At 35.3% G+C, this 13386-nt stretch overlaps 1 protein-coding gene across 3 annotated transcripts in view; it reads left to right on the top strand.

Moving 5' to 3' along the window:
* ZNF236 (zinc finger protein 236) overlaps positions 1-13386 on the top strand; it is a 64280-nt gene that overhangs the window by 37225 nt on the left and 13669 nt on the right. For 2 of the 3 annotated variants that reach the window (XM_031055655.1, XM_031055657.1), the window contains exons 17-27: positions 836-942; positions 1067-1218; positions 1336-1548; positions 2062-2341; positions 2802-2905; positions 6634-6999; positions 8963-9108; positions 10325-10568; positions 11264-11443; positions 11960-12112; positions 12739-12929. In XM_031055655.1, coding sequence (XP_030911515.1) covers positions 836-942; positions 1067-1218; positions 1336-1548; positions 2062-2341; positions 2802-2905; positions 6634-6999; positions 8963-9108; positions 10325-10568; positions 11264-11443; positions 11960-12112; positions 12739-12929 — 2136 coding nt within the window. The remainder of the gene's footprint in view (positions 1-835; positions 943-1066; positions 1219-1335; positions 1549-2061; positions 2342-2801; positions 2906-6633; positions 7000-8962; positions 9109-10324; positions 10569-11263; positions 11444-11959; positions 12113-12738; positions 12930-13386) is intronic. The other variant, XM_031055656.1, reaches the window with a different exon arrangement.

Below are 13386 nucleotides of genomic sequence, written 5' to 3'. Positions count from 1 at the left end.
TATTTCATTATATTATCTTCTAATTATTCAATCTATATGTTTATAGACACATATGATCAAGCAATTTAAAAAAGCATTACAAATCTTTGTCATCATTCATGGAGCTTGCATAATGCAGTGTATGATGTTTTTGCATGCTTGTCATTTAGTTAAATTTGTAAAAGGGCTCAATTGCTAAAAATACAGTTTAACTATAACTTTTATGACATTAGAAGTACCTAGCATGAAGACAATCTGTTGCAATGTATTTACCAAGATGACTTCTAGGAATTGCTGTCTCTTGAAGCTTGTTTGCAAAGTGCACATGTTGTCAGAGAACTGATGTGGATTTTAGGATGTGGAAGAGTTTGAGTCATTCCAGCCTACAGGCTTCGGAATTTCCTTGTCTTCAATTTTGAAATTTCTTGCTCTCTCAAGGATTATTTTGTTGTGGCTTTTACTTACAGGAGTGTTCAGAAAGTAGTGAAGTTTGTCAGCAGCACTGTGTTTTGCTGCTTACTCAGTATTCAAAATGTCTGGTCTAGTTTTAAATTTAACTCTTCAAACACTAGTAAATGTATACAATTTAGATACATTTTTGTGGAGATTCAGGGTAGTGTAAGTGTACTATGTTGTCTGTTTATTCCAGTTCAGTAGCTGAACATTTTTATACTTTCCTTCTCAGTATGGAAGAGTGAGGTATTACACTGCACTCTTAATTTCCTATCAAAATGCATGAAAGCATAAATTTAGTTACTTGTGTTGACTGTAAATGCTGTAATTTTTTTCTTGCCTGTTTGTGAGACTATATTTAAATACTATGTTACTGAAATTCACTTGAGGCTTTGATTTTTAGACCACTCGCTTGATGCAAGACCAGTCACCACAGGAAGAACTTGAATTGCACACCCAAAGGCCTCATTTTCTTGAGGATAATGAAGATCAAAGTAGGCGTTCATATAGGTATGTTACACTTCTAGCTTTTGTCACAGAATTTCCTGAATGGCTAATTATTACATGTAATTATTATGTAATTATTATGCCTAATAACTACATTAAACTAACGAAAACTATTTTCTTCTAACAGATGTGAATATTGCAACAAGGGTTTTAAGAAATCCAGCCATTTGAAGCAACATGTACGATCACATACTGGTGAGAAACCTTATAAATGCCAACTCTGTGGCCGTGGTTTTGTTTCCTCGGGAGTTCTTAAGTCACATGAGAAGACTCATACAGGTAAACAGAATATACCAGCTCTATTATTAGCTTAACTCATGTTTGGATTTTGTAAATGTCCTGTGTGAGTAAACTTAAACAAATAGCATGCTACTTATTTGTTTCTGTTACTTTAAGGAGTTAAAGCATTCAGCTGTAGCATTTGCAATACCTCCTTCACAACTAATGGCAGCCTTACCAGGCACATGGCAACTCACATGAGCATGAAGCCTTACAAGTGCCCATTCTGTGATGAAAGCTTTCGAACAACTGTTCACTGCAAAAAACATATGAAAAAACATCAGGCAGTCTCCTCAGCTGTAGCAGCAGCTACAGATACAGGAGGAGGAGGTAAATGATTTCATTTTTATTTTTACAGTCCTTACTACATAAGAAATGCAGATGTTTTGGTGGATTACATGAATGCTATAACAGTGATGGTACAAAATAACCTTCCAGCATGGATAATGTCTGCTGTTTAGAGCTGCTGAAATTTCTCTGTTATCTGAATTGTTTAAATAAACTAGTTTTCCAGGATCTGTTCAGCACAGTAAAGGTATTGTATGTAACATAGCTATTTTATTATGTCACTAAAGTAGATCTTTTGTCCTGTATTACTTAACCTGTGTAAGTTATTATAAAGATAAGAATTATAAATCCAGCTTTTTTTAAAATGAAGTACAGACATGAGTAGTTAGACCTCTAAAAGAGATTAAAGTCCATAACAGTGCAAGTCCAAGCACAAAATGTAGTGGCTGTGTGTTTAATAATAAACCCTTCTATTTTTTGTAATTTCAGCTGACAGATTAAACTGAATAGAAATGTGGTTTTTATTTTGGTTTGATTTTTTTTTTAACTTAATAGTTGCATGTGTTGAAGATGATGATGAAAGCTCTGAAAGAACTTCCAGAAAATCTCGTCCTGGTGTCATAACTTTTACAGAAGAAGAGACAGCAGAACTGGCAAAGATTAGGCCTCAAGAAAGTGCCACTGTGTCAGAAAAAGTTCTTGTCCAGTCAGCTGCAGAGAAAGACAGAATTAGTGAGATGAAAGATAAGCAAGCAGAACTGGAAGCAGAGCCCAAATATGCCAACTGTTGCAGTTATTGTCCCAAGAGCTTTAAAAAACCCAGTGATTTAGTCAGGTGAGGAATGGGATATGTTCATATGTTTTTAATTTGCTGTATAGTTCACCAGAAACTTTTGGAATTACAATTTCATATAACTCTTTATGCCCAAGTTGAAGTTTGACTAATATTTACATAAATTTTTCTTTTTCACAGTGGTTTAAAAATGTGTCAAAATGTAACATATTCTGAATATGACTAATCCAGCTCTTTCATATTTATTTGCCCACAGTATGAAAGCTATTATTATTATGAATTTTTAGAATAAATTGAGGTTTTTTTCTCTAATACTTGCATATAAAAATATGTAAAAATCTGTTGAAGAAAATGCAAATACTTAAATCTTCTTGTTCTGCCTAGTGTAATGCTAGTATAAGTATTTAATTTATTAATAAAATTAATAAGATAGAAGATAAATATTTGTACAAACTGACATAAAAGTAGAATTTCACTTGTACATGTATCCTGGAATTATTAGGCATGTTCGTATCCATACTGGAGAGAAGCCGTATAAGTGTGATGAATGTGGGAAGAGTTTCACTGTAAAATCCACTCTGGATTGTCATGTTAAAACACACACAGGTCAGTAAGGTTTTGCATGTCTTTGTTTAGAAGCTGTTTGCTTTCTTGACCAGCTGTTTAATAACAGATTTTGCAGGGAATGTTATGTTTCACTGTGATCTAGTATTTGGAGCTGTGGATGGCAATGCTAGTGGAAATTTGGTACTTGTGACACCATCAAATGAATCACATCAGAACACTCTGAATAAACCATGTTATTACAGCATGGTTCTAAAGCATGGTCTTAGCTCATGCTAAAAACTGTGTATGTAAGTTTCTTGAATATGTTCATGTCAGGTCTTCTGCAGCATTTCAATGATAAATGATTTTTCTGAGTAAGAAGGTGGAGTTGAGGGAATCTTATATAATTTAGAGGTTAAAAAAAACTATAAACATTAATGTTTGCACTGCTACATAAACTGGAAAATAAGAGTACAAACATTTTGAGCATTCAGCTGTTTGAATTTTGCAAGTTGAATGTAAACCTGAATATCTGCAATATTTAGATTTTTACGGTAGGCTTTTGTATTCCTGAGAGAGGTCTGATTTTAATAGTAGTATTTTTCAACTACAATTTTGTGCCAATTAAAAAAAGCCTTCTAAGTCTTTCATACTTGTTTTCTTCTTAGCATTGAACTTCTGTAATAAACCCACTCCTGATCTAATTAATTTCTAAATATGTCTACAGTTTTGTTAAGTTTCATTATGATCTCTTTTCAAAAATGAAAAAAAAACCAACAAGATAGAAAGCTTTTAATGTTGTAATGCGTTATTATTTTGCTCATGGAAGCTCCCTTTTCATTTTACTGTATTGTACTTTCTACTGTTGTTTAGTAAGAAATAGTACTCATGTTATGTGAAATTGTTGTGTAGATCAGAACAGACAGTAGCAGACAGTAAGGACAATGAAAGGAACAAAGCAGGGATTGTGTCATGTTACCTCCAGGTTCAAGCAGTTTACAGATTGTCGGACTCTGAATAAGAGATTGCATCTCTTTGCTTGCTAGCTTTAATGGAATATTTTACATTAGTTTTATCCAGCTGTTTTCTGAATGCAGAAAAACTGGATAAAAAGGAATGGCCTTCAGTAGTCAGTAGTAGTAAGTTTCTGGATTCAAGTTTGATTTCCAGTTTGCTGTCTTGATAATTTTGTTCATAAGCCCACTAGATTTTTGTTTGAGAAATAAATTGTTTCCTCTTCTTAAATTTTTAGCTCTTTGTGGTTGTGCAGACGTTTTGATAATACATAATGGAGCTTTGTAAATTTTTATTTTAACATCCTTAAACAGACTTTCCCAACCTGCTATTCATTCTCTCTTTCATAATACATATGGTGCAATTTTAATGGTTTGAATCCTTGCTCAGGTGCTTAAGAGCTCTTCTGCTGACTTACAGCCCTTTGAAAATTGTCCATGTAAGCCATTTGTGTTCAGTCTTAGAACTGGTTTTCTTTAGTTCATGCAAAGACTTTCCTTTCATCCTGTGGCAGCATTTTTATGAAGATCTTTTAGTATAAAACCAGTGTAAATCTCCAAAAACCCAGATACACTGGAAATCTCATCTTCTTCAAAGAGCACTCACAGATTTGTGAGGTGTAATTTTTACTGCAAAAACCCCACATCGTTTTCCCTATTGTAATTCATTTTATGTTATGGGAGTTTTTTTCCATGTTTTTTATACTTGGGCCAGCTTGTGCTGGATGAAGTTTAGCTAATGTGCAATTTTCTGCCTTTGAGCCTAGATTGCTTTCTGCAATGCTGTCTTCATCTGTGGGCAATACCTACACTTGCTAGTTCATTGGTTTTATATTGAGAGATCCATAATTTATTTAAATGAATAATAAAAAAAAATTTACAATATTAATATCTGTAACTCCCCTAAAAATAGTTCTGTTTGAAAAGCTACTCTATTCCTCACCTGTAAATGAAAGTTGCCTGGATAGGAACCTAGCTGATATCATCTGTAACCAGCATTGATCCAGAGAATTAGTTCGGGGCTTCACTGGAAGATTAGAAGTTTCTCAGAGAGGTATATGGTTCTTTGTCTGAACACTTAGCTCCTGCATCCTGGTGTAGCATGAAGTGGGTAACTGAAGTCACACACTATTGCATTTCTGTCTTCATTGCTTTTCCAGTTTCCTGATTACAGTTCTTTCAGATATATTGTTTCAGATAGCAGCTCTTGTTAACTTGTTAGTTGTGTAGCCAGTAGTGTGGTGTGTCAGTGGCATAAAACACATTTAATTTTTGCTGTATTTGGAAGCAGTGCCAATTTAGTGTTTGCCATTCCTTGATGACTTCTCATCCAAATTTGTGATCATCTTGCCTCCAAGTTTCCCTTGTGGATGTTAACTCAAAAATACTAAACTACTGAAAACAGTTCAACCACCTTTCTTTTTTCTTTACAGATTTCTGATATTTACACAAAAGGCCCAGGAGTCAGCTCACAATCTCATTGCATATTTAGATAACAGAACTTCAGATGTTCTGTTTGTTCCTTCCTGCTTTTTTTTGTGTTGGTTTTCTTCTCTCTCTCTCTTATTTTTCCACCCCCCTTTCTCCCAATGGGTGGGAATTTTTTATTCTGGAAATTTTTTTATTCTGGGGAAAGACTGCTGGATAGCTTCCTTTGTGGCACTGTGAATGTGGTAGGTGACTCTGCTGCAGCCCAGATTCCCATTGTTTCACTGGTTCATGTTATTGGGCTCTTTCTTCTCCATTTTTTGAAACAGAACATTGTCAGAGGTTTACTTAGTTTTGTTTAACAGGGAGTGACAACAGTGTGCCAGGGTTTTGTAATTTGAAGTAGGTTGAGTTGTAGTTCAGGAAATGGATGAGAGATTCTTCTGTGTAAATGAAAACTAGAACTCAATAGCAGGACTTATAGGCACATATTGCTCTTGTGATTTCTTTACCAAATGCATTGGTTTCTTTCCCTTGTTTAGCTAGGAAGCAATATTGTGCTGGAAGGCCTGGGAATTTCAGGAGTTATAGAGGGTTTTCAGCTGCAGTGGCATGTTTTCTGCCAGATAGTTACATTATGCTTTTGTGAATTGTATAGCTGTGTGTATGGTTCAAGGAATAAACTCTGTAGTTTGCTTGTATTTGTAGTACATTAAAAATTCCATTTGAGACCAAGGATATTTTTCAGATGTTATGCACTCCAAAAGGAGAGACAAAGAGGTCTGTATATGTATAGACCACATTTCTGTGCTTCTGGATTACTTTGTGGGCTTGATATGTTGTTATAGAATGTTATCTCACTTAATTTTAATAGTTTCTTACTTGTAATCCATTAATACTGGTTAGTTAGGGCAGCATTGAAACAGAACAATAAAGCTGCTGGAATTAAGAAGGAAATGAGTGGCTAATTAAGTAGGAGCCAAATGCTGAAGAGGTCAAGATGAAACTTTTAATTCTCCAGTTTATGGTCTGTGTAGTTGAAACAACTGGATTAGTCAGGAAGATGAGATGAGAAGGATGACAGAGGAATGAAGGTGACCAAATAAGATTCTGCATGAAAGCTTTAAAAGCATATGGGGTTTTAGTAAAAGGAAAAAGTTAATATGCTCTTCATTGAGAACCTTAATTCATCTGAAAAGCAGCCAAATGATAAAGTCCAATTATTTCTAATTTATATGTTCAAATTAGTTTAGAATCTATTACGGGGTTTGTTAAATGGTTGATTTAGTCCTCTCAATCTTTTTAGGGATTTAATCACTTATCTTTCCGGTTTTGAAACTTTTCTAGGCCAGAAGCTCTTCTGTTGTCACGTGTGCAGTAACTCTTTCTCTACAAAAGGCAGTCTAAAAGTCCACATGCGCCTGCATACGGGAGCAAAGCCCTTCAAATGCCCACACTGTGATTTGCGGTTTCGTACTTCAGGGCGCAGAAAAACCCACATACAGTGTCATTATAAACCGGATGCAAAGAAAGTTAGGAAGCCTGTTGCCCGGACTTCAACTGAGGGATTACAACCAGTCAGTCTTCTTAATTCATCCTCAACAGACCCTAATGTTTTCATCATGAATAACTCTGTTTTGACGAGTCAGTTTGATCAAAATTTACTTCAACAAGGACTTGTGGGCCAGGCTATCCTGCCTGCTTCAGTATCAGGTAAAAATGGATGGGGATGGTGGTGGAGGTGCTGGTGTGGTGATCAAGTTATGAAATTTGCTTTCTATTAGAGTTTGGAAAGTTTTACCAAACACTGCTTACCAAACAGGTAAGAGTTTTACTGAATTCATGGTTTGATGCACAGTGGTGACATGAATAGAAATTTACTTAAGAATGAAAGAAAAATATATGCAGTTCACCTAGAAGTCTCTTCAGTTCTCCTGTGGTATTGCACTGCAGATACTGCAGTGGAAGAAAATGCAGATAACAAATAGCTGGAGTACTTGTATTCTTTGTGGTAATACTTTCTTGGTTTTATTTAAAAAGAAAATAAGTAAAACAGTTACTGTTTGTCTACACTACTTATTTATGTGAATAATGAAGAATGTCTTTTAAGTGTACATCCTCTGTGGTACATGTGTAGTTATTTCTCCAAAATAAAAAAAAACACCCACACCAAAAGAAAACCAATCAAAAGACCCTCAACCTCAACACAAAGCAAGAAAACTCTAACAATACAAAAAACTAGTACTGTAGGTATGTATGTTAGATAATTGAGTGCTTAAGATATGAAGTCTCACTAATTGACAGTGACTACAGCTGCATTAGCACATTAAATGTGCTACAGGCCATTCTTCGACCAACTGGCACAGAATACCCAACAGGCTTCATGTTGCAAGAAAGTGACCTTTTGAGAATGATCCTTGCTTATTTCTAAATTTTTTTCAGGTATTTTTTGGGTAGGTGCTCCCTGACCCAATGTTTGTGTAACTGCTCAGGTGAACTTTGGACAGGGACAAGTTTGAATGTAGAATAGTATTAAGATGTCTGAAGACATGCCTTGATACTCTTAAATGTACTACTTAAATTGTGGGTCTTGGACTGTCTGTCATTTCTGAAAGCGAAACTTTGATTTTATGTGCTTTGGCATTTTTTTCAGTCCACGTCTATGATTTAGCAGGTATGCCCACAAATTCAGAGTATTATATCAGTATCATATTTAACTGTAGCCATTCCAGCTTATCTGATTTGATCTAAACTGTTGTCCAAAATGAACAAATAGTTGATGTTCAGAAGCTATTGATGTTATTTGACAGGTACAGTGAGTGATAAACTTGTGATGAGAAATTGTTTGCTTGGATTTTTGAAAATACTAAGGTGGAGTGTTTAGTTTGTTCAGATGTCCTAAAAAGAGACCTTCTTAAATTGAGACTAGTTATGTGGGTTTGGCCAGAGAAGGTATTTTTTGGGTGCGTTGTAAACCAGATTTATTATACTAAAGAATTCTCAAGAGGGAAGGATAGATGTTTTTGAAGCATCAACCAAAGGAAACTGGTTGATCACACTCAGGGTGTTTGGAGAAGAAGGTATGTCAAAACAAAAGATGACTTTTTCCATATATGCTCTCAAGACCTTTTGTAGAGATAACCTATTCAACTTTTGAGATTAGAACCTTTTTAAGGTCTAAAGACTTTTGGATTTCAATTGCTAATGCACCTTTATTTTCATCCATCTAAGTACAGAGGATGAACTTCGGCAGTTTGATACTGAACCATGTCTGTGCTGTGCAAAATGTGGCAGTAGCTTTCTTGTGTATGTTCAGAGTCAGAATGTAAATGCCCTGTGTGTGTGCTCCTTTGTTTTGGTGCAGCACACTCTCCAAGGAAATCTAAACCAATTTTTCCAGATTTCTAATGCTACTCAGGAGGGATTCTTGTTTTGTAAGCCGCTAGTTAGTGCCTACATAGCAATCCTTAAATCACGTGGAATTTATGAAGCTTTAAAACAGGCAGTCAAATTACTTTATAATCAAATTATAAGCTTCAAATTATCTTTCTTGTCATAAATAAATGTGTGTGTATGTAGCTTTTATATTGATTTAATTTATAAAAATAAGCACGCTGAAAGAGGTAGTCAGTAATAGTAAATAAAAACATTACAATATAACTGTTTTCTTTGTTAGCTGGAGGTGACTTAACTGTGTCCTTGACAGATGGTAGCTTGGCCACTCTTGAAGGAATACAGTTACAACTTGCTGCTAATCTGGTTGGACAAAATGTTCAGATTTCTGGAATAGATGCCACTGGTATTAACAACATAACATTACAGGTAAGTTGCTCACTGCTCCTTGCTTTTAATTCTGTAGAGTCACTTTGAGGGCTGAAGAAAGTTTAAGGAGCCTACATAATTCTGGAAGAGTTCTTGAGTTGAGTGAGCTACTAGCATACTCTATCACTTGTACAATGTAGAAGACTTAAAAAATAGCTGCGCAGTGGGGTATGTTTCTGGTTTGGTTTCTTTAATTTTCATTTTTTTCAGGATTTTTTACCTCTCAGGGATTTTGACAGACTGCTTTAAAATATGTATTTTTTTCTTTTAATTGCATTTTTTTCTTTAAACTTCAAAAGTACTTTAGCTCCCACCCAACCCCCAAAAGGCACCCACCCCCCAAAACAAACCCAAATTATTGCACAGAGTGTTCTTTTCTAAGCATAAGGCACTGTGTTACTTTGCAAGCCTTTAATGGTTGAACTCACAGTTTAAATTCCCACTGAGCTTATAAAAAGAATGACAGAAAGAGGTGAGATTATTGCATTTAAAAGTTCTTGAGGTGTGTGAAACAATTATTTTCTTGAACGTGGCTGTGTTTGATCCGTTGCACAGAATTACTGTTGTTGGAGGAGCCCTCTGAAGGTTGCCAGGTACAACCCCAAGGTCAGGGAAGGGACATCTGCAGAGTTGCATTGAGTTGCTCATAGTCCCTCTGTTCAGAGTTTTTAGCATAAAACGGGGACATTTTCCTTTTGTTTTTCTCAACTGCTAAATATCTCTGAAGAGGAAAATGTCTTATCTTTAAGTATAGAGAACAGTTGTTGGCTTGTGAAATGAGACCTTAATGACCCTTAGGAGCTGAAAAATTAAATAATTTCTGGTATCAATCTTCTCTCTGCTCCATACCTTTTCACTTTCAAAGGCTTGGAGACTGTGATAAGCATTATATGCACTAATAGGACAGTACAGAATACCAGCAGTGTGTTTACCTGGGGCTAGGTATGCTGATATGTAACTGATCATGATTTCCCAAACATTTTGCTGAAGGAAGAGAGGGAAAGTGAATCTGAATAGACTGGTTACATAGTCACTTCAGAGACTGGCTAGATACAGACACATAAAAACGAAATATAAATTTTAAATTGTTAATTATAAATTTTCAGTACTGTATTTACTCTCTATGCAGTAAATATGTATTCTGGATTTATGTTAAAAATATTCATTTAACCCAGTTTGTTAACTTCATATTGATTGCTGAAAACTTGTTTTTCAGATTGATCCAAGTATCCTACAGCAGACATTACAGCAGAGTAATTTACTTACTCAGCAGCTGACTGGAGATCCCACCATGGCTCCACAGAATCCCTCCCTCCAGGCAACAGAAAATGCAGTGCCAGCTAACGTGGTTATTCAGCCCATATCAGGCTTGTCTTTGCAGCCCACAGTAACATCATCTGCTAACATGACCATAGGGTCCCTGTCTGAGCAGGAGTCTGTGCTGACAACCAGTGCTAATGGTAAGCACTGTCAGTGGTTTTATTGTGCATTCAATTTCTTAATTTTACTCAGGGGATTACTCACAGTGAGAAAATGTCAACACTGCCTCCCCCCACTCCCACCAAACATCTCATTTTAATAAAATAAACTTGCAGTTCTTGCTTGAGCATCTTCAGCAAATTTTACAGCTTTGTGTTACCCTTTCTTAATACGATTTTTTTCAGAAGGTGAATTAGAGAGTAGGTTTAGATTAGCTATTAGGAAGAAATTCTTTATTGTGAAGGTAGTGAGGCACTGGAACAGATTGCCCATAGAAGCTGTGGATGCCCCATCCTTGGAAGTGTTCAAGGCCAGGTTGAATGAGGTTTTGAGTGGCTTGGTGTAGTGGAAGTCATCCCTGCCCATGACAGAGGAGTTGAAACCATGTAATCTTTAGAGTCCCTTCCAACACAGGCCATTCTATGAAAATACTTAAGAACTTCCATGGTTTTGAGCAAAATACAAAAATCTTCATTCTGAAAATCTTAACTGTAGAAGAATAAATAGGATGTGAAAAAAATTTTTACTTTCTACTGCAAGTTCTAGCATCTTCCCTTGGCTGCATCAATTATAGTATCTGCGAAAATAATGTATAAATTGCTCTAAAAAGTTCTGTCAAAAATTCCACCGAAGGATATTCATGGATTTTTTCTTTTATTCTACCACTTTAATTTAGGTGCACAAGACATTACTCAAGTCATGACTTCACAGGGTATGGTGTCATCTACAAATGGACAACATGAAATAATGTTGACCATAAATAATTCCAGTTTGAGTCAAGTTCTAGCTCATGCTTCAGGTTCCACTACTGCGACCTCATCAGGAAGTCCTCAAGAAATCACTCTTACAATATCTGGTTTGTGTTTTTAAAAATCTTTAATGATACCAGATCTCGATTTCATAGAGTACCTATACAGTAGCATACAAGGATTTTCACAGTCCACAGTTTTCCCATGGCGTATTTTCCTTATATTTATCAGCTTTAAAAGGTACTCCCCAAATCCGTGTTTTAAACCCGAACACGTTAGATTGGTTCACTGTTTTATTCGTAGCATCAGTTAACAGCTGGATTTTTATAGATTGATCAAGTTGGTGCTTTGAATCTAGAGAAGTAAGATCCATATTTGTCTAAATATTACTAATCTCAGGTATTTCTGTACATGTTAGTATCTGGATTTGCATAATCACATCTGTATTAAAAACTTGCCAAACCACTGCATAAAAATCTGCATGTGTAGAAGTTAATTTTGTGTTTTGGTTGTATTTCTACTTTGGTTGTTTTCTACTTTTATTATTTTATGATCTATTGCAAGAACAGTAGCAGAATAATGCTGAGACGATTCCAGTTATGGTAGGACTTATTTCTATTCAGGCCAAGATCTTATTCAGCATAATTCTGGAAGTACTGATCTGAACACTGGCTTAAGGCTGACAGCACCAACCATCAGCAGTCAGACTACAGGTGCTACATTAACTATAAGCAATGACCAGCTTCTTTCTCAGGGCCCTTCACTAAATGCTCCAGGTATGCATACAACATTTTTTCTAATTGAAAATAATACTTCGTTTAAAAAGTAAATACTAGAATTAAATGGAATAATCTTGCATGTCATGATTCAGGAACTTTGTTTTGTGTGTTTTCTCACAAGCTTTAAATTGTTATGTCAGTTTAAATGAATTTTATTCCACACAATAGGAAAAAAATGAAAACAAGAAGACATGTCTTAAATTAGTACTTTGAGTCAGTTACAGGAGTATTGAAGAATTATATCTATAAACTGTAGGACGACAAAATCTGGTGCCTTCGCTGCAGAAGTGATAAAATACCAAATTTTCTCTATTATTCAAATTTTGAGATTTTAAATATGTTTATGAATTTCTACCTATATATGTTTGTATATGCGCGTGACCACCTGTGAGTGCAATACTGTGTTCATGAAGCTACACTTAAATGTATTTTCTCTGATTTTATCATCTGACTGACAACTTTCGGTTCTTGGTTAGCAGCTTAACTGATTTTGTTGATTCCACAATAGGAAATCCTAGCAATGGGAAACAGAAATTACTAAGTTCACTTCAAATAAATTTGTAGTTTAGTGTTTATGTATGTAAGAGATTTATTTTTTTTTTACCATTTTGCATATGTTCCAGAACTTAATACAGCAGGGGGAACAAATCTTCCTTCAGCAACACCCATATCTCAGTCTGCAGTTTCTGCACAGAATTTGGTCATGTCTTCATCAGGAGTTGGAGGAGATGGTAGTGTCACTTTGACTCTTGCTGATGCTCAGGGAATGTTGTCAGGTGGTCTTGATGCAGTTACACTTAATATCACTTCACAGGTGAGATGCTTTTCTGAACTGACAGATAAATTTAGGTTTCTGTCTTACAGAACATGATTTCTTTTGGTTAGAAAATACTTTTGTCCTGTAAATACATAATATTTGATATTTTAGTTAATTTTCCTTCTTTCTGCCAACTATGTGAGTTTGGCATCTAGAAACATGAACTGTTGGAACAGAAGTGCCGATAGATTTTGCAAGATTGTTTGTTTTTTTCAATTAACAGATAAATTCTACTTTTTCAAACATGGTTTGAGATCAGTTTTTAGTGTTAGACTATGTACTTCATTATCACTATTCAGTAATACAGCTTAGTGCTCCTAATATATTATTTCATTTGGTAAATTTTTCTTTTCCTACTTGTGAATGGGAGAATTGAACAGTAGTTGTGACAGTTCTTTTCACAGCAAGTAACAGGACAGAATTTAATTTGGTATCTTTAATAACAGGTGGCATT

The sequence above is a fragment of the Geospiza fortis genome, unplaced genomic scaffold (assembly GCF_000277835.1).
Source record: "Geospiza fortis unplaced genomic scaffold, GeoFor_1.0 scaffold206, whole genome shotgun sequence".
NCBI lineage: Eukaryota > Metazoa > Chordata > Aves > Passeriformes > Thraupidae > Geospiza > Geospiza fortis.
This window is presented reverse-complemented; position numbering and strand designations above follow the sequence as displayed.